Source organism: Oncorhynchus kisutch, linkage group LG19 (assembly GCF_002021735.2).
Source record: "Oncorhynchus kisutch isolate 150728-3 linkage group LG19, Okis_V2, whole genome shotgun sequence".
Lineage (NCBI taxonomy): Eukaryota > Metazoa > Chordata > Actinopteri > Salmoniformes > Salmonidae > Oncorhynchus > Oncorhynchus kisutch.
Genome location: NC_034192.2, coordinates 51,837,631 through 51,855,940, shown reverse-complemented (window position 1 = coordinate 51,855,940; position 18,310 = coordinate 51,837,631). Strand labels below are relative to the sequence as shown.

General features: G+C 48.1%; 1 protein-coding gene across 2 annotated transcripts in view; it reads left to right on the top strand.

The window, feature by feature from the left end:
- macrod1 (mono-ADP ribosylhydrolase 1) overlaps positions 1-18,026 on the top strand; it is a 109,093-nt gene extending 91,067 nt beyond the window's left edge. The window contains exons 6-11 of one of the 2 annotated variants that reach the window (XM_031797203.1): positions 7,797-7,918; positions 7,995-8,025; positions 13,016-13,089; positions 14,352-14,433; positions 14,664-14,695; positions 16,915-18,026. In XM_031797203.1, coding sequence (XP_031653063.1) covers positions 7,797-7,918; positions 7,995-8,025; positions 13,016-13,089; positions 14,352-14,433; positions 14,664-14,671 — 317 coding nt within the window. In that variant the 3' untranslated portion in view covers positions 14,672-14,695; positions 16,915-18,026. The remainder of the gene's footprint in view (positions 1-7,796; positions 7,919-7,994; positions 8,026-13,015; positions 13,090-14,351; positions 14,434-14,663; positions 14,696-16,914) is intronic. The other variant, XM_031797202.1, reaches the window with a different exon arrangement.
- Positions 18,027-18,310: the final 284 nt, after the last annotated feature.

The following is an 18,310-nucleotide window of genomic DNA, read 5'->3' as shown; positions in this document are numbered from 1 at the left end:
TAGTGTGGTGGGGGATCAGTGGTATAGTGTGGTGGTGACTCAGTGGCATAGTGTGGTGGGGGATCAGTGGTATAGTGTGGTGGTGACTCAGACTCAGTGGTATAGTGTGGTGGTGGCTCAGTGGTATAGTGTGGTGGTTGCTCAGACTCAGTGGTATAGTGTGGTGGTGGCTCAGACTCAGTGGTATAGTGTGGTGGTGGCTCAGTGGTATAGTGTGGTGGGGGCTCAGTGGTATAGTGTGGTGGTGGCTCAGTGGTATAGTGTGGTGGGGGCTCAGTGGTATAGTGTGGTGGGGGCTCAGTGGTATAGTGTGGTGGTGACTCAGTGGTATAGTGTGGTGGTGGCTCAGACTCAGTGGTATAGTGTGGTGGTGACTCAGACTCAGTTTTATAGTGTGGTGGGGGCTCAGTGGTATAGTGTGGTGGTGACTCAGTGGTATAGTGTGGTGGTGACTCAGTGGTATAGTGTGGTGGTGGCTCAGTGGTATAGTGTGGTGGGGGCTCAGACTCAGTGGTATAGTGTGGTGGGGGCTCAGACTCAGTGGTATAGTGTGGTGGGGGCTCAGACTCAGTGGTATAGTGTGGTGGTGGCTCAGACTCAGTGGTATAGTGTGGTGAGGGCTCAGACTCAGTGGTATAGTGTGGTGGGGGCTCAGACTCAGTGGTATAGTGTGGTGGGGGCTCAGACTCAGTGGTATAGTGTGGTGGGGGCTCAGACTCAGTGGTATAGTGTGGTGGGGGCTCAGACTCAGTGGTATAGAGTGGTGGGGGCTCAGACTCAGTGGTATAGTGTGGTGGGGGCTCAGACTCAGTGGTATAGTGTGGTGGTGGCTCAGACTCAGTGGTTATAGTGTGGTGGTGGCTCAGACTCAGTGGTATAGTGTGGTGGTGGCTCAGTGGTATAGTGTGGTGGTGGCTCAGACTCAGTGGCATAGTATAGTGTTGGCTCAGACTCAGTGGTATAGTGTGGTGGTGGCTCAGACTCAGTGGTATAGTGTGGTGGTGGCTCAGACTCAGTGGTATAGTGTAGTGGTGGCTCAGACTCAGTGGTATAGTGTGGTGGTGACTCAGACTCAGTGGTATAGTGTGGTGGTGGATCAGTGGTATAGTGTGGTGGTGACTCAGTGGTATAGTGTGGTGGTGGCTCAGTGGTATAGTGTGGTGGGGATCAGTGGTATAGTGTGGTGGGGGATCAGTGGTATAGTGTGGTGGTGGCTCAGTGGTATAGTGTGGTGGGGGATCAGTGGTATAGTGTGGTGGGGGATCAGTGGTATAGTGTGGTGGTGACTCAGTGGTATAGTGTGGTGGGGGCTCAGTGGCATAGTGTGGTGGGGGATCAGTGGTATAGTGTGGTGGGGGATCAGTGGTATAGTGTGGTGTGTGGTGGTGACTCAGTGGTATAGTGTGGTGGTGGCTCAGTGGTATAGTGTGGTGGGGGATCAGTGGTATAGTGTGGTGGGGGATCAGTGGTATAGTGTGGTGGTGACTCAGTGTTATAGTGTGGTGGGGGATCAGTGGTATAGTGTGGTGGTGGCTCAGTGGTATAGTGTGGTGGTGGCTCAGTGGTATAGTGTGGTGGGGGATCAGTGGTATAGTGTGGTGGGGGATCAGTGGTATAGTGTGGTGGGGGATCAATGGTATAGTGTGGTGGTGGCTCAGTGGTATAGTGCTGTGGGGGATCAGTGGTATAGTGTGGTGGGGGGATCAGTGGTATAGTGTGGTGGTGACTAAGTGGTATAGTGTGGTGGTGGCTCAGACTCAGTGGTATAGTGTGGTGGTGACTCAGACTCAGTGGTATAGTGTGGTGGTGGCTCAGTGGCATAGTGTGGTGGGGGATCAGTGGTATAGTGTGGTGGTGACTCAGTGGCATAGTGTGGTGGGGGATCAGTGGTATAGTGTGGTGGTGACTCAGACTCAGTGGTATAGTGTGGTGGTGGCTCAGTGGTATAGTGTGGTGGTGGCTCAGACTCAGTGGTATAGTGTGGTGGTGGCTCAGTGGTATAGTGTGGTGGGGGCTCAGTGGTATAGTGTGGTGGTGGCTCAGTGGTATAGTGTGGTGGGGGCTCAGTGGTATAGTGTGGTGGGGGCTCAGTGGTATAGTGTGGTGGTGACTCAGTGGTATAGTGTGGTGGTGGCTCAGACTCAGTGGTATAGTGTGGTGGTGACTCAGACTCAGTTTTATAGTGTGGTGGGGGCTCAGTGGTATAGTGTGGTGGTGACTCAGTGGTATAGTGTGGTGGTGACTCAGTGGTATAGTGTGGTGGTGGCTCAGTGGTATAGTGTGGTGGGGGCTCAGACTCAGTGGTATAGTGTGGTGGGGGCTCAGACTCAGTGGTATAGTGTGGTGGGGGCTCAGACTCAGTGGTATAGTGTGGTGGTGGCTCAGACTCAGTGGTATAGTGTGGTGAGGGCTCAGACTCAGTGGTATAGTGTGGTGGGGGCTCAGACTCAGTGGTATAGTGTGGTGGGGGCTCAGACTCAGTGGTATAGTGTGGTGGGGGCTCAGACTCAGTGGTATAGTGTGGTGGGGGCTCAGACTCAGTGGTATAGAGTGGTGGGGGCTCAGACTCAGTGGTATAGTGTGGTGGGGGCTCAGACTCAGTGGTATAGTGTGGTGGTGGCTCAGACTCAGTGGTATAGTGTGGTGGTGGCTCAGACTCAGTGGTATAGTGTGGTGGTGGCTCAGTGGTATAGTGTGGTGGTGGCTCAGACTCAGTGGCATAGTATAGTGTTGGCTCAGACTCAGTGGTATAGTGTGGTGGTGGCTCAGACTCAGTGGTATAGTGTGGTGGTGGCTCAGACTCAGTGGTATAGTGTAGTGGTGGCTCAGACTCAGTGGTATAGTGTGGTGGTGACTCAGACTCAGTGGTATAGTGTGGTGGTGGATCAGTGGTATAGTGTGGTGGTGACTCAGTGGTATAGTGTGGTGGTGGCTCAGTGGTATAGTGTGGTGGGGGATCAGTGGTATAGTGTGGTGGGGGATCAGTGGTATAGTGTGGTGGTGGCTCAGTGGTATAGTGTGGTGGGGGATCAGTGGTATAGTGTGGTGGGGGATCAGTGGTATAGTGTGGTGGTGACTCAGTGGTATAGTGTGGTGGGGGCTCAGTGGCATAGTGTGGTGGGGGATCAGTGGTATAGTGTGGTGGGGGATCAGTGGTATAGTGTGGTGTGTGGTGGTGACTCAGTGGTATAGTGTGGTGGTGGCTCAGTGGTATAGTGTGGTGGGGGATCAGTGGTATAGTGTGGTGGGGGATCAGTGGTATAGTGTGGTGGTGACTCAGTGTTATAGTGTGGTGGGGGATCAGTGGTATAGTGTGGTGGGGGATCAGTGGTATAGTGTGGTGGTGGCTCAGTGGTATAGTGTGGTGGGGGATCAGTGGTATAGTGTGGTGGGGGATCAGTGGTATAGTGTGGTGGGGGATCAATGGTATAGTGTGGTGGTGGCTCAGTGGTATAGTGTGGTGGGGGATCAGTGGTATAGTGTGGTGGGGGATCAGTGGTATAGTGTGGTGGTGACTAAGTGGTATAGTGTGGTGGTGGCTCAGACTCAGTGGTATAGTGTGGTGGTGACTCAGACTCAGTGGTATAGTGTGGTGGTGGCTCAGTGGCATAGTGTGGTGGGGGATCAGTGGTATAGTGTGGTGGTGACTCAGTGGCATAGTGTGGTGGGGGATCAGTGGTATAGTGTGGTGGTGACTCAGACTCAGTGGTATAGTGTGGTGGTGGCTCAGTGGTATAGTGTGGTGGTTGCTCAGACTCAGTGGTATAGTGTGGTGGTGGCTCAGACTCAGTGGTATAGTGTGGTGGTGGCTCAGTGGTATAGTGTGGTGGGGGCTCAGTGGTATAGTGTGGTGGTGGCTCAGTGGTATAGTGTGGTGGGGGCTCAGTGGTATAGTGTGGTGGGGGCTCAGTGGTATAGTGTGGTGGTGACTCAGTGGTATAGTGTGGTGGTGGCTCAGACTCAGTGGTATAGTGTGGTGGTGACTCAGACTCAGTTTTATAGTGTGGTGGGGGCTCAGTGGTATAGTGTGGTGGTGACTCAGTGGTATAGTGTGGTGGTGACTCAGTGGTATAGTGTGGTGGTGGCTCAGTGGTATAGTGTGGTGGGGGCTCAGACTCAGTGGTATAGTGTGGTGGGGGCTCAGACTCAGTGGTATAGTGTGGTGGTGGCTCAGACTCAGTGGTATAGTGTGGTGAGGGCTCAGACTCAGTGGTATAGTGTGGTGGGGGCTCAGACTCAGTGGTATAGTGTGGTGGGGGCTCAGACTCAGTGGTATAGTGTGGTGGGGGCTCAGACTCAGTGGTATAGTGTGGTGGGGGGCTCAGACTCAGTGGTATAGAGTGGTGGGGGCTCAGACTCAGTGGTATAGTGTGGTGGGGGCTCAGACTCAGTGGTATAGTGTGGTGGGGGCTCAGACTCAGTGGTATAGTGTGGTGGGGGCTCAGACTCAGTGGTTTAGTGTGGTCGTGGCCCAGACTCAGTGGTATAGTGTGGTGGTGGCTCAGACTCAGTGGTACAGTGTGGTCGTGGCCCAGACTCAGTGGTATAGTGTGGTGGTGGCTCAGTGGTATAGTGTGGTCGTGGCCCAGACTCAGTGGTATAGTGTGGTGGGGGCTCAGACTCAGTGGTATAGAGTGGTGGGGGCTCAGACTCAGTGGTATAGTGTGGTGGGGGCTCAGACTCAGTGGTATAGTGTGGTGGGGGCTCAGACTCAGTGGTATAGTGTGGTGGGGGCTCAGACTCAGTGGTTTAGTGTGGTCGTGGCCCAGACTCAGTGGTATAGTGTGGTGGTGACTCAGTGGTATAGTGTGGTGGTGGCTCAGTGGTATAGTGTGGTGGGGGATCAGTGGTATAGTGTGGTGGTGACATAGACTCAGTGGTATAGTGTGGTGGTGGCTCAGTGGTATAGTGTGGTGGTTGCTCAGACTCAGTGGTATAGTGTGGTGGTGGCTCAGACTCAGTGGTATAGTGTGGTGGTGGCTCAGTGGTATAGTGTGGTGGGGGCTCAGTGGTATAGTGTGGTGGTGGCTCAGTGGTATAGTGTGGTGGGGGCTCAGTGGTATAGTGTGGTGGGGGCTCAGTGGTATAGTGTGGTGGTGACTCAGTGGTATAGTGTGGTGGTGGCTCAGACTCAGTGGTATAGTGTGGTGGTGACTCAGACTCAGTTTTATAGTGTGGTGGGGGCTCAGTGGTATAGTGTGGTGGTGACTCAGTGGTATAGTGTGGTGGTGACTCAGTGGTATAGTGTGGTGGTGGCTCAGTGGTATAGTGTGGTGGGGGCTCAGACTCAGTGGTATAGTGTGGTGGGGGCTCAGACTCAGTGGTATAGTGTGGTGGGGGCTCAGACTCAGTGGTATAGTGTGGTGGTGGCTCAGACTCAGTGGTATAGTGTGGTGAGGGCTCAGACTCAGTGGTATAGTGTGGTGGGGGCTCAGACTCAGTGGTATAGTGTGGTGGGGGCTCAGACTCAGTGGTATAGTGTGGTGGGGGCTCAGACTCAGTGGTATAGTGTGGTGGGGGCTCAGACTCAGTGGTATAGAGTGGTGGGGGCTCAGACTCAGTGGTATAGTGTGGTGGGGGCTCAGACTCAGTGGTATAGTGTGGTGGGGGCTCAGACTCAGTGGTATAGTGTGGTGGGGGCTCAGACTCAGTGGTTTAGTGTGGTCGTGGCCCAGACTCAGTGGTATAGTGTGGTGGTGGCTCAGACTCAGTGGTACAGTGTGGTCGTGGCCCAGACTCAGTGGTATAGTGTGGTGGTGGCTCAGTGGTATAGTGTGGTCGTGGCCCAGACTCAGTGGTATAGTGTGGTGGGGGCTCAGACTCAGTGGTATAGAGTGGTGGGGGCTCAGACTCAGTGGTATAGTGTGGTGGGGGCTCAGACTCAGTGGTATAGTGTGGTGGGGGCTCAGACTCAGTGGTATAGTGTGGTGGGGGCTCAGACTCAGTGGTTTAGTGTGGTCGTGGCCCAGACTCAGTGGTATAGTGTGGTGGTGACTCAGTGGTATAGTGTGGTGGTGGCTCAGACTCAGTGGTACAGTGTGGTCGTGGCCCAGACTCAGTGGTATAGTGTGGTGGTGGCTCAGTGGTATAGTGTGGTCGTGGCCCAGACTCAGTGGTATAGTGTGGTGGTGACTCAGACTCAGTGGTATAGTGTGGTGGTGACTCAGACTCAGTGGTATAGTGTGGTGAGGGCTCAGACTCCGTGTTATAGTGTGGTGGTGACTCAGACTCAGTGGTATAGTGTGGTGGTGACTCAGACTCAGTGGTATAGTGTGGTGGTGACTCAGACTCAGTGGTATAGTGTGGTGATGGCTCAGACTCCGTGTTATAGTGTGGTGGTGACTCAGACTCAGTGGTATAGTTTGGTGGTGGTGGCCAGACTCCGTGGTATAGTGTGGTGGGGGCTCAGACTCAGTGGTATAGTGTGGTGGGGGCTCAGACTCAGTGGTATAGTGTGGTGGGGGCTCAGACTCAGTGGTATAGTGTGGTGGGGGCTCAGACTCAGTGGTTTAGTGTGGTCGTGGCCCAGACTCAGTGGTATAGTGTGGTGGTGACTCAGTGGTATAGTGTGGTGGTGGCTCAGACTCAGTGGTACAGTGTGGTCGTGGCCCAGACTCAGTGGTATAGTGTGGTGGTGGCTCAGTGGTATAGTGTGGTCGTGGCCCAGACTCAGTGATATAGTGTGGTGGTGACTCAGACTCAGTGGTATAGTGTGGTGGTGACTCAGACTCAGTGGTATAGTGTGGTGAGGGCTCAGACTCAGTGGTATAGTGTGGTGATGGCTCAGACTCCGTGTTATAGTGTGGTGGTGACTCAGACTCTGTGGTATAGTTTGGTGGTGGTGGCCAGACTCCGTGGTATAGTGTGGTGGTGACTCAGACTCAGTGGTATAGTGTGGTGGTGACTCAGACTTAGTGCTATAGTGTGGTGGTGGCTCAGACTCAGTGCTATAGTGTGGTGGTGGCTCAGACTCAGTGGTATAGTGTGGTGGTGACCTGACATTTATCTCTATGACATACAGATGAATAGCCACCATAAATGACCATACTCTGAACCTTGAGTCATGTTGGGCTTTTAACGGGAGTACTGTGATGGTTGACCTTTGTGTTACTAACAGAGACCCCCCCCCCCCCCCCCGAGACCCCCTCTAACCCCTACTAACCCACCCAGACCCCCAAAGGTCCCCTTGCTCTTGACTGAGGCTCAGTGCACAGAGCTAATGTACTCTGAGACAAGCCAGCCCAGTAGGAAAAGGGCTTCAGTGTAGTAATAGATTGATGCAGTGTCCCTGTAGGTATTGTGTTCAGAATACCAGAGTAGTGCAGTTTGTTGATTGCAGTGTGCTGTGAATGAACGTAATCTCGCTCTTCGTCTCTGTCATTCTCTCTCTCTCTCTCTCTCTCTCTCTCTCTCTCTCTCTCTCTCTCTCTCTCTCTGTGTCTCTCTCTCTGTCTCTCTCTGTCTCTCTCTCTCTCTCTCTCTCTCTCTCTCTCTCTCTGTGTCTCTCTCTCTGTCTCTCTCTGTCTCTCTCTCTCTCTCTCTCTCTCTCTCTGTCTCTCTCTGTCTCTCTCTCTCTCTCTCTCTCTCTCTCTCTCTCGCTCTCTGTCTCTCTCTGTCTCTCTCTCTCTCTCTCTCTCTGTCTCTCTCTGTCTCTCTCTGTCTCTCTCTCTCTCTCTCTCTCTCTGTCTCTCTCTGTCTCTCTCTCTCTCTCTCTCTCTCTCTCTCTCTGTCTCTCTCTGTCTCTCTCTCTCTCTCTCTCTCTCTCACTCATATATATATCTGTCTGTGTGTTCCAGATGTGATCCACACAGTGGGGCCCATAGCGATGGGGAAAGTGGGGGAGGAGGAGAGGAGCCGCCTCAGGGACTGCTACCATCACAGCCTGCAGAAGGCCACCGATACCAAGCTACGCACTGTGGTGGGTGGAAGGGTTATTATCATCAATCAGTTTTAAATGTATTTTCTCTGTTTTACACTGTGTTTTATACCCCCAGGCGTTCCCTTGCATCTCCACTGGAATCTACGGTTAGTCAACAAAAGTGTTTGTCTGTGTGTGTTCTCTGTGTGTTCTCTGTGTGTTGTTGTGTTTTCCAGCATCACTACTCAGAGGGTAGTGATGCAGAGGGGTGAATTGAGTTCAGCACACTAGATATTAGTTTTCAGTAGAAAGAGGTTTCCAGATTAGGGGTTGAGATTAAACAGGCAGATTAACAGAGATTAGGGATGAGATGGTGTCAACTGGGATGTAATCCCTCCATTTGCTGCTGGCGAGTTTAGCGATGCAGTGCTCCAAGACTCCCCACGGTTTCTGACTAGTGTTCTTCACACAGAGTTCAGAGAAGGTCAAACTCAATGAAACTGTCTCAATAAAGATATAGTTTAGAGTTACTCAATATTGTCACCAATTGAATTGTAGTGGTAAGATGATTGAGAAAGTGGGAACATCCACAGTTAGTGCGCTATATAGGGAATAGGTTGCCATTTGGGACTCAGGAATATAAAATGTAGATAAAAGTGAAGCAGAGAGAAGAAGAGAGTAGACAGCCACTATGTTAGAAGAGAGAAGAAGAGAGTAGACAGCCACTCTGTTAGAAGAGAGAAGAAGAGAGTAGACAGCCACTCTGTTAGAAGAGAGAAGAGAGTAGACAGCCACTCTGTTAGAAGAGAGAAGAGAGTAGACAGCCACTCTGTTAGAAGAGAGAAGAAGAGAGTAGACAGCCACTCTGTTAGAAGAGAGAAGAAGAGAGTAGACAGCCACTCTGTTAGAAGAGAGAAGAAGAGAGTAGACAGCCACTCTGTTAGAAGAGAGAAGAGAGTAGACAGCCACTCTGTTAGAAGAGAGAAGAGAGTAGACAGCCACTCTGTTAGAAGAGAGAAGAGAGTAGACAGCCACTCTGTTAGAAGAGAGAAGAGAGTAGACAGCCACTCTGTTAGCAGAGAGAAGAGAGTAGACAGCCACTCTGTTAGAAGAGAGAAGAGAGTAGACAGCCACTCTGTTAGAAGAGAGAAGAAGAGAGTAGACAGCCACTCTGTTAGAAGAGAGAAGAAGAGAGTAGACAGCCACTCTGTTAGAAGAGAGAAGAGAGTAGACAGCCACTCTGTTAGAAGAGAGAAGAGAGTAGACAGCCACTCTGTTAGAAGAGAGAAGAGAGTAGACAGCCACTCTGTTAGAAGAGAGAAGAGAGTAGACAGCCACTCTGTTAGAAGAGAGAAGAGAGTAGACAGCCACTCTGTTAGAAGAGAGAAGAAGAGAGTAGACAGCCACTCTGTTAGAAGAGAGAAGAAGAGAGTAGACAGCCACTCTGTTAGAAGAGAGAAGAAGAGAGTAGACAGCCACTCTGTTAGAAGAGAGAAGAAGAGAGTAGACAGCCACTCTGTTAGAAGAGAGAAGAGAGTAGACAGCCACTCTGTTAGAAGAGAGAAGAGAGTAGACAGCCACTCTGTTAGAAGAGAGAAGAGAGTAGACAGCCACTCTGTTAGAAGAGAGAAGAGAGTAGACAGCCACTCTGTTAGCAGAGAGAAGAGAGTAGACAGCCACTCTGTTAGAAGAGAGAAGAGAGTAGACAGCCACTCTGTTAGAAGAGAGAAGAAGAGAGTAGACAGCCACTCTGTTAGAAGAGAGAAGAAGAGAGTAGACAGCCACTCTGTTAGAAGAGAGAAGAGAGTAGACAGCCACTCTGTTAGAAGAGAGAAGAGAGTAGACAGCCACTCTGTTAGAAGAGAGAAGAGAGTAGACAGCCACTCTGTTAGAAGAGAGAAGAGAGTAGACAGCCACTCTGTTAGAAGAGAGAAGAGAGTAGACAGCCACTCTGTTAGAAGAGAGAAGAAGAGAGTAGACAGCCACTCTGTTAGAAGAGAGAAGAAGAGAGTAGACAGCCACTCTGTTAGAAGAGAGAAGAAGAGAGTAGACAGCCACTCTGTTAGAAGAGAGAAGAGAGTAGACAGCCACTCTGTTAGAAGAGAGCAGAGAGTAGACAGCCACTCTGTTAGAAGAGAGAAGAGAGTAGACAGCCACACTGTTAGAAGAGAGAGGAAGAGAGTAGACAGCCACTCTGTTAGAAGAGAGAAGAGAGTAGACAGCCACTATGTTAGAAGAGAGAAGAGAGTAGACAGCCACTATGTTAGATGAGAGTAGACAGCCACTATGTTAGAAGAGAGAAGAAGAGAGTAGACAGCCACACTGTTAGAAGAGAGAAGAAGAGAGTAGACAGCCACTCTGTTAGAAGAGAGAAGAGAGTAGACAGCCACTTTGTTAGAAGAGAGAGGAAGAGAGTAGACAGCCACTCTGTTAGCAGAGAGAGGAAGTGAGTAGACAGCCACTCTGTTAGAAGAGAGAAGAGAGTAGACAGCCACTCTGTTAGAAGAGAGAAGAATAGAGTAGACAGCCACTATGTTAGAGAGTAGACAGACACTCTGTTAGAAGAGAGAAGAGAGTAGACAGCCACTTTGTTAGAAGAGAGAGGAAGAGAGTAGACAGCCACTCTGTTAGCAGAGAGAGGAAGTGAGTAGACAGCCACTCTGTTAGAAGAGAGAAGAGAGTAGACAGCCACTCTGTTAGCAGAGGAAGAGAGTAGACAGCCACTCTGTTAGCAGAGAGAAGAAGAGAGTAGACAGCCACTCTGTTAGAAGAGAGAAGAGAGTAGACAGCCACTCTGTTAGAAGAGAGAAGAGAGTAGACAGCCACTCTGTTAGAAGAGAGAAGAATAGAGTAGACAGCCACTCTGTTAGATGAGAGTAGACAGCCACTATGTTAGAGTAGACAGCCACTATGTTAGAGAGTAGACAGCCACTCTGTTAGAAGAGATTAGACAGCCACTCTGTTAGAAGATAGAAGAGAGTAGACAGCCACTTTGTTAGCAGAGAGAGGAAGTGAGTAGACAGCCACTCTGTTAGAAGAGAGAAGAGAGTAGACAGCCACTCTGTTAGAAGAGAGAAGAATAGAGTAGACAGCCACTATGTTAGAGAGTAGACAGACACTCTGTTAGAAGAGAGAAGAATAGAGTAGACAGCCACTTTGTTAGAAGAGAGAGGAAGAGAGTAGACAGCCACTCTGTTAGCAGAGAGAGGAAGTGAGTAGACAGCCACTCTGTTAGAAGAGAGAAGAGAGTAGACAGCCACTCTGTTAGCAGAGAGAGGAAGAGAGTAGACAGCCACTCTGTTAGCAGAGAGAAGAAGAGAGTAGACAGCCACTCTGTTAGAAGAGAGAAGAAGAGAGTAGACAGCCACTCTGTTAGATGAGAGTAGACAGCCACTATGTTAGAGTAGACAGCCACTATGTTAGAGAGTAGACAGACACTCTGTTAGAAGAGAGAAGAATAGAGTAGACAGCCACTTTGTTAGAAGAGAGAGGAAGAGAGTAGACAGCCACTCTGTTAGCAGAGAGAGGAAGTGAGTAGACAGCCACTCTGTTAGAAGAGAGAAGAGAGTAGACAGCCACTCTGTTAGCAGAGAGAGGAAGTGAGTAGACAGCCACTCTGTTAGAAGAGAGAAGAGAGTAGACAGCCACTCTGTTAGAAGAGAGAAGAATAGAGTAGACAGCCACTCTGTTAGATGAGAGTAGACAGCCACTATGTTAGAGTAGACAGCCACTATGTTAGAGTAGACAGCCACTATGTTAGAGTAGACAGCCACTATGTTAGAGAGTAGACAGCCACTCTGTTAGAAGAGAGTAGACAGCCACTCTGTTAGAAGATAGAAGAGAGTAGACAGCCACTTTGTTAGCAGAGAGAGGAAGTGAGTAGACAGCCACTCTGTTAGAAGAGAGTAGACAGCCACTATGTTAGCAGAGAGAAGAAGAGAGTAGACAGCCACTCTGTTAGAAGAGAGAAGAGAGTAGACAGCCACTCTGTTAGCAGAGAGAAGAAGAGAGTAGACAGCCACTCTGTTAGCAGAGAGAAGAAGAGAGTAGACAGCCACTCTGTTAGCAGAGAGAAGAAGAGAGTAGACAGCCACTCTGTTAGCAGAGAGAAGAAGAGAGTAGACAGCCACTCTGTTAGAAGAGAGAAGAGAGTAGACAGCCACTCTGTTAGAAGAGAGTAGACAGCCACTCTGTTAGATGAGAGAAGAGAGTAGACAGCCACTCTGTTAGCAGAGAGAAGAAGAGAGTAGACAGCCACTCTGTTAGATGGTCCAAACAAATGGGTGTTTCTCTAATTGTATTGATTCGACAGTTCTCTTGGCCACCCATAACACAGTTCTCTTGGCCACCCATAACACAGTTCTCTTGGCCACCCATAACACAGTTCTCTTGGCCACCCATAACACAGTTCTCTTGGCCACCCATAACACAGTGCTCTTGGCCACCCATAACACAGTGCTCTTGGCCACCCATAACACAGTTCTCTTGGCCACCCATAACACAGTTCTCTTGGCCACCCATAACACAGTGCTCTTGGCCACCCATAACACAGTGCTCTTGGCCACCCATAACACAGTGCTCTTAGCCACCCATAACACAGTGCTCTTGGCCACCCATAACACAGTTCTCTTGGCCACCCATAACACAGTTCTCTTGGCCGCCACCCATAACACAGTTCTATTGGCCACCCATAACACAGTGCTCTTGGCCACCCATAACACAGTGCTCTTGGCCACCCATAACACAGTTCTCTTGGCCACCCATAACACAGTTCTCTTGGCCACCCATAACACAGTGCTCTTGGCCACCCATAACACAGTTATCTTGGCCACCCATAACACAGTGCTCTTGGCCACCCATAACACAGTTCTCTTGGCCACCCATAACACAGTGCTCTTGGCCACCCATAACACAGTGCTCTTGGCCACCCATAACACAGTGATCTTGGCCACCCATAACACAGTGATCTTGGCCACCCATAACACAGTGATCTTGGCCACCCATAACACAGTGCTCTTGGCCACCCATAACACAGTTCTCTTGGCCACCCATAACACAGTTCTCTTGGCCACCCATAACACAGTGCTCTTGGCCACCCATAACACAGTGCTCTTGGCCACCTGCACACCACAGTAATTGCTGTGTTTTTGTGTCTAGGATACCCACCTGAGCAGGCTGTGCACGTCGCGTTGGAGACTGTCAGGAAGTACCTGGATGAACACCATGAGAAGGTGTGTGTGCTCTTGTTTGTTTGTGTGTGTGTCTAATTATTATTTTTTTCCTTTCCTTCTGGTATTCTGTCTCACAGCTGTTGTTTTTGGTTTTCTGGAGAGAGTCAGGAGAGGGCGGACTGCAACAACACGCACACACACACACACACACACACTCGTGGCTAAGGCTGTGTTTTAATTGGCTCCTGACGGGCTTAGAGGACTAATACACACCTTTTCCTGACAGAAGAGAGAAGAGGGAAAAGAGGAATAGATGACTGGAGGGAAGTTAGTCTGTCGCCTGTCTGTTATCTTTACTATATTCTTCTTCATCATTCACTCCTTCCTCCTCTACTCTTCCTCCAGTTCTCCAGTGTACACTATTTTTGTGATCAATTATTTATAACTTTTTTTAGTTATACTAGTTGACACAACACAACAGCATGAGATATCTACATATTAAACCAAAACAAAAAGGAAGTCCCTAAATTCATAGTACTACAAAATATTATATTTTGACCTTCAGCTTCTGATCTATTGTCAATGTTCCTCTGCACTCTCCCAGCATCCATACAGCTGACTGTTTACCTGATGCCAATAACATCTGCCTCCTACCAAACCCTATGATATATACTGTATAGATAATGATAGCTTCTGCTGGATCTGTGGCCTAATTGTAGTGGACCAGCATCCAGCTCTGCTCCAGTCCAAACACAGACTTAATGACAGTGTGTTCATTGAGTAATGAGGATGTGAAGGGATGGGAGGGTTCACTGCCAGCAGCAGGGTACCTTATAGAAGTCACTGCTGGTCATTATTCAGTGTTCTGATATCGTAGAGATGTTTTCTCTGGGCTGATGAAGACTTGGTCCGGACATACAGCTGTTATATGACAACTAGTTTGTATGAAAATGCTTTGTTCTCAGTATTAAGCATCGCTTCTGAAGATCAACTTTATTCTTCAGTTATACCAGCGGCAGACAACGTCCGGCCCTTCAGCCCATTCAATCTTTTTGTTGTTGTTGATGGGGTAATTATTATTCTGGGGTCAAATAAAACCTGCAGGCCACTGTTGAAAGTCTAAAACTTGATAGAAAGTAGGTAGAAATACTAATGGACCTATACGTTTTCAGATCACTGCTCTTTTTCTGACCAACAAATTGTTCCAAAGAAAATCTGTGCTGCCCTCCGCTGAACTTTGAAATCCTGCTGTGGCCCTCAAGACAAAATGATGGTCTTCCACTTATTTATATGGCTGTTTTTTGTGTGTGTGTCTCATAAAGCTGGACAGAGTGATCTTCTGTGTGTTCCTGCCCACTGATAAGGAGCTGTACCTGAAAAACCTCCCTCTCTACTTCCCTTCCGGTGAGTCAACACATACACAGTGACACCATACATATCCTACACAGCCAAATCATCACCTCTGACTCATTTGACACCAGTGGGAGTAGCTAGTAGTTAACACTGGTTTGCTCTGGTAACACCACTCCATGTAAAAGGACTTGTCATGGTGGCTCCATATCTGGAGCTACGGTACTGACAGGCCTCTTAGCCAATCATCTCTCTTTACCCCTTATCTTTGTACCCGCCCTTAGCCTGCTGATCAGAGCGCCCTGTTCGAACACAAGTAACGCGCATGGTGTGGAGTAGTGTCATGTGTGTCAATAGCTGTAGCAACGATGGTAGTTTTGCTATCAAGGGTCTGACAGTGATTGAACTGATCGTGCTGTGGTGTTTGTGGAACCCTTCTGTAGTTTCCTAACTCCTAACCTAGACCCTTTCCTAACCAACTGACAATGTAGCAGACTGTACAAATTGTGCTGTGCTAGTATCTTAGAAGAAGTCTAACCAAGGATCCCCATAGGTTAAGAATAGCCTTGAGGTGAATGTTCGCTGTTCAAACTGACTGTGTGGAATATTGTACTTGTCTTTTCCTGTGAGAGATGTATGGTGAGATCCTGGTTGAATGACTGTGGTTAACCCTCTCAGCCCTGCTTGTGTTGACAGATATTACTCTCACAGTATAATACATTATGTATATCACACTGAACTAAAATAGAAACGCAACAATTTATACGATTTTTACTGAGTTAAGGTTCATATAAGAAAATCAGTCAATTTAAATTCATTAGGGCCTAGTCTATGGATTTCACATGACTGGGAATACAGATATGCTGATGGTCACAGACACCTTAAAACCAGTAGCTGGAGTGGATCAGAAAACCAGTCGGTATCTGGGGTGACCACCATTTGCCTCGACACATCTCCTTCTCATAGAGTTGATCAGGCTGTTGATTGGGCCTGTGGAATGTTGTCCCATTCCTCCTCAATGGCTGTGCGAAGTTCCTGGATATTGGCGGGAACTGGTACACGCTGTCGTACACGTCGATCCAGAGCATCCCAAACATGCTGAATGGGTGACATGTCTGGTGATTAGGCAGTCCATGGAAGAACTGGGACTTTTTCATCTTCCAGGAATTGTGTACAGATCCTTGCGACATGGGGCCGTGCATTATCATACTGAAACATGAGGTGATGGCGGCGGATGAATGGCACGACAATGGGCCTCAGGATATCGTCATGGTATCTCTGTGCATTCAAATTGCCATCGATGAAATGCTGTTGTGTTTGTTGTCTGTAACTCATGCCTGCTCATAATATTACCCCACCGCCACCATGGGGCACTATGATCACTACGTTGACATCAGCAAACTGCTCGTCCACACTACGCCATCTGACCAGTACAGTTGAAATCGGGATTCACCCGGGAAGAGCACACTTCTCCAGCGGTCATCGTAGTTGAGCATTTGCCCACTGAAGTTGGTTACAACGCCGAACTGCAGTCAGGTCAAGACCCTGTTGAGGACAACAAGCATGCAGATGAGCTTCCCTGAGTTGATTTCTGACCGTTTTTGCATAAATTCTTTGGTTGTGCAAACCCACAGTTTCATCAGCTGTCCGGGTGACTAGTGTCAAACGAGCCCGCAGGTGAAGAAGCCGGATGTGGAGGTCCTGGGCTGACGTGGTTACACGTGGTCTGCTGTTGTGAGGCCGGTTGGACGTACTGACAAACTCTCTAAAACAACATTGGAGGTGGCTTATGGTAGAGAAATAAAGATTAAATTATCTGGCAACATCTCTGATGGATATTCCTGCAGTTATCTTGCCAATTGCACGCTCCTTCAAAACTTGAGAGATCTGTGGCATTGTGTTTTAGTGGCCTTTTATTGTCCCCAGCCCAAGGTGCACCTGTGTAATGATCATGCTGTTTAATCAGCTTCTTGGTATGCCACACCTGTCAGGTGGATGGATTATCTTGGCAAAGGAGAAATAAACAACTGTGTACAAAAGTTGAGAGAAATAAGCTTTTTGTGCATATGGAACATTTTTGGGATCTTTTATTTCAGCTCATGAAACATGGGACCAACACTTTACATGTGGCATTTATATTTTTGTTCAGTGTGTGTGTGTGTATATATATATATCTATATATATATAACTAACCCTAGCTCCTAACCCTATATATATATATATATGTGGCATTATATATATATATATAAATATATATATTTAGATTCAATATATATATACTTAGATTCAATATATATTTATATATATATATATATATATATATATATTTATATATATATATATAAATATATATTGAATATAAGTTTAATCTAAAATATAAGTTGAATCTACATAAAGTTCTTCATACATGAGTTGTCATGCAGTCAATATGCTGTTCTGACCTTGTGTGCAAAGTCAAATATATATATATAAAATGTAGTCATGGCTACTGAATTTCACAGGTTTCTGATGCACCTTGTTCTGTCTTTCCCTTAGGCTCACCTGTGAAGAGTAAACTCTGAAAAAGTGACATGTGGAGTTGTGCAATAATGCGGCTCACCACATGCAATATCCTCATCTTCCTCCTCTTCCTTTCCCCCCACCGGCTCTGCACTAGAGAAGACCTGGGTACATATCTTAACACTGGATGAATGTCTAGAACTGAATAAACTGCTTTATTATCAATGAACCTCAGGCTTCTGACCAAACTCATCTGACGAGCTGTTTGTACATGTTTGAATAATGAGATGCTGGGGGACTTTGTGTGTGTGAGAATAGTAAACAAACAACAATCTGACCATCTGGGGACATTTTGTTAGTCCCCACATGGTCAAATGCTACTTCTAGGGGGTTTAGGGTTAGGAGCTAGGGTTAGTTTTAGGGTTAGGAGCTAGGGGTAGTTTTAGGGTTAGGAGCTAGGGTTAGTTTTAGGGTTAGAAGCTAGGGGTAGTTTTAGGAGCTAGGTGTAGTTTTAGGGTTAGGAGCTAGGGGTTGTTTTAGGGTAATGAGCTAGGGTTAGGAGCTAGGGGTAGTTTTAGGGTTAGGAGCTAGGGGTAGCTTTAGGGTTAGGAGCTAGGGGTAGCTTTAGGGTTAGGAGCTAGGGGTAGTTTTAGGGTTAGGAGCTAGGGGTAGTTTTAGGGTTAGGAGCTAGGGGTAGTTTTAGGGTTACGGTTAGGTTTTGGGAAAATAGGTTTTTGAATGAGACTGAATTGTGTGTCCCCACAATGTTAGCTGTACAATAGTGTGTGTGGAGAAGAAGAAGCTAATTAAAAGAGATCAGAGGATTACGTGTTGGCATTTTGGGGGATTGGATTGGATTCACTGAGTTTGTCAGGTGGGACCGCTCCCTGTGAGTTGTTTCGTCTTTAGTGTGCGTGTGTGTGCGTTTGAGTGTCTACATTTGTGTGTCTGACTGAGTGCGACTGCCTACCTGAAAATGTGTGTGTTGTCATTCTCAGGCAGACCAGGTGGTGGTTTGTTTGAAATGAAATGACAGTTTGTTCCTGTCACCCCACCCTGTGCTCCCGCTTTCATGTTTAGACAACTTTCTTTATTGATTTTCACATTTTCACAACAGCACAAAAATAAATAAGCAATGCTGACAAGAAGCCCCAGCTATCATTACAACTCTCCTAATGTCACTAGCTGTCTGAATATTTATTTTAGCTAAGGAAGAGGGAGGTAGGGAAAAGACAATAATTGGGGAGTGAGGGGGAGAAGAGAGAGAGAGCCATTTTTTATAAGCAGATAGACAGAGGACGAGGTTGAGAGAGACGGATAAAAAGAGAGTGAGACTCATTATCCCCAACCGAATGCTTGCTTAGGAGCCCTTCCCAAACGATGCAGATTTAAAAAAAATAGTAACATGAGGAATAAAATACACAATGGAGCT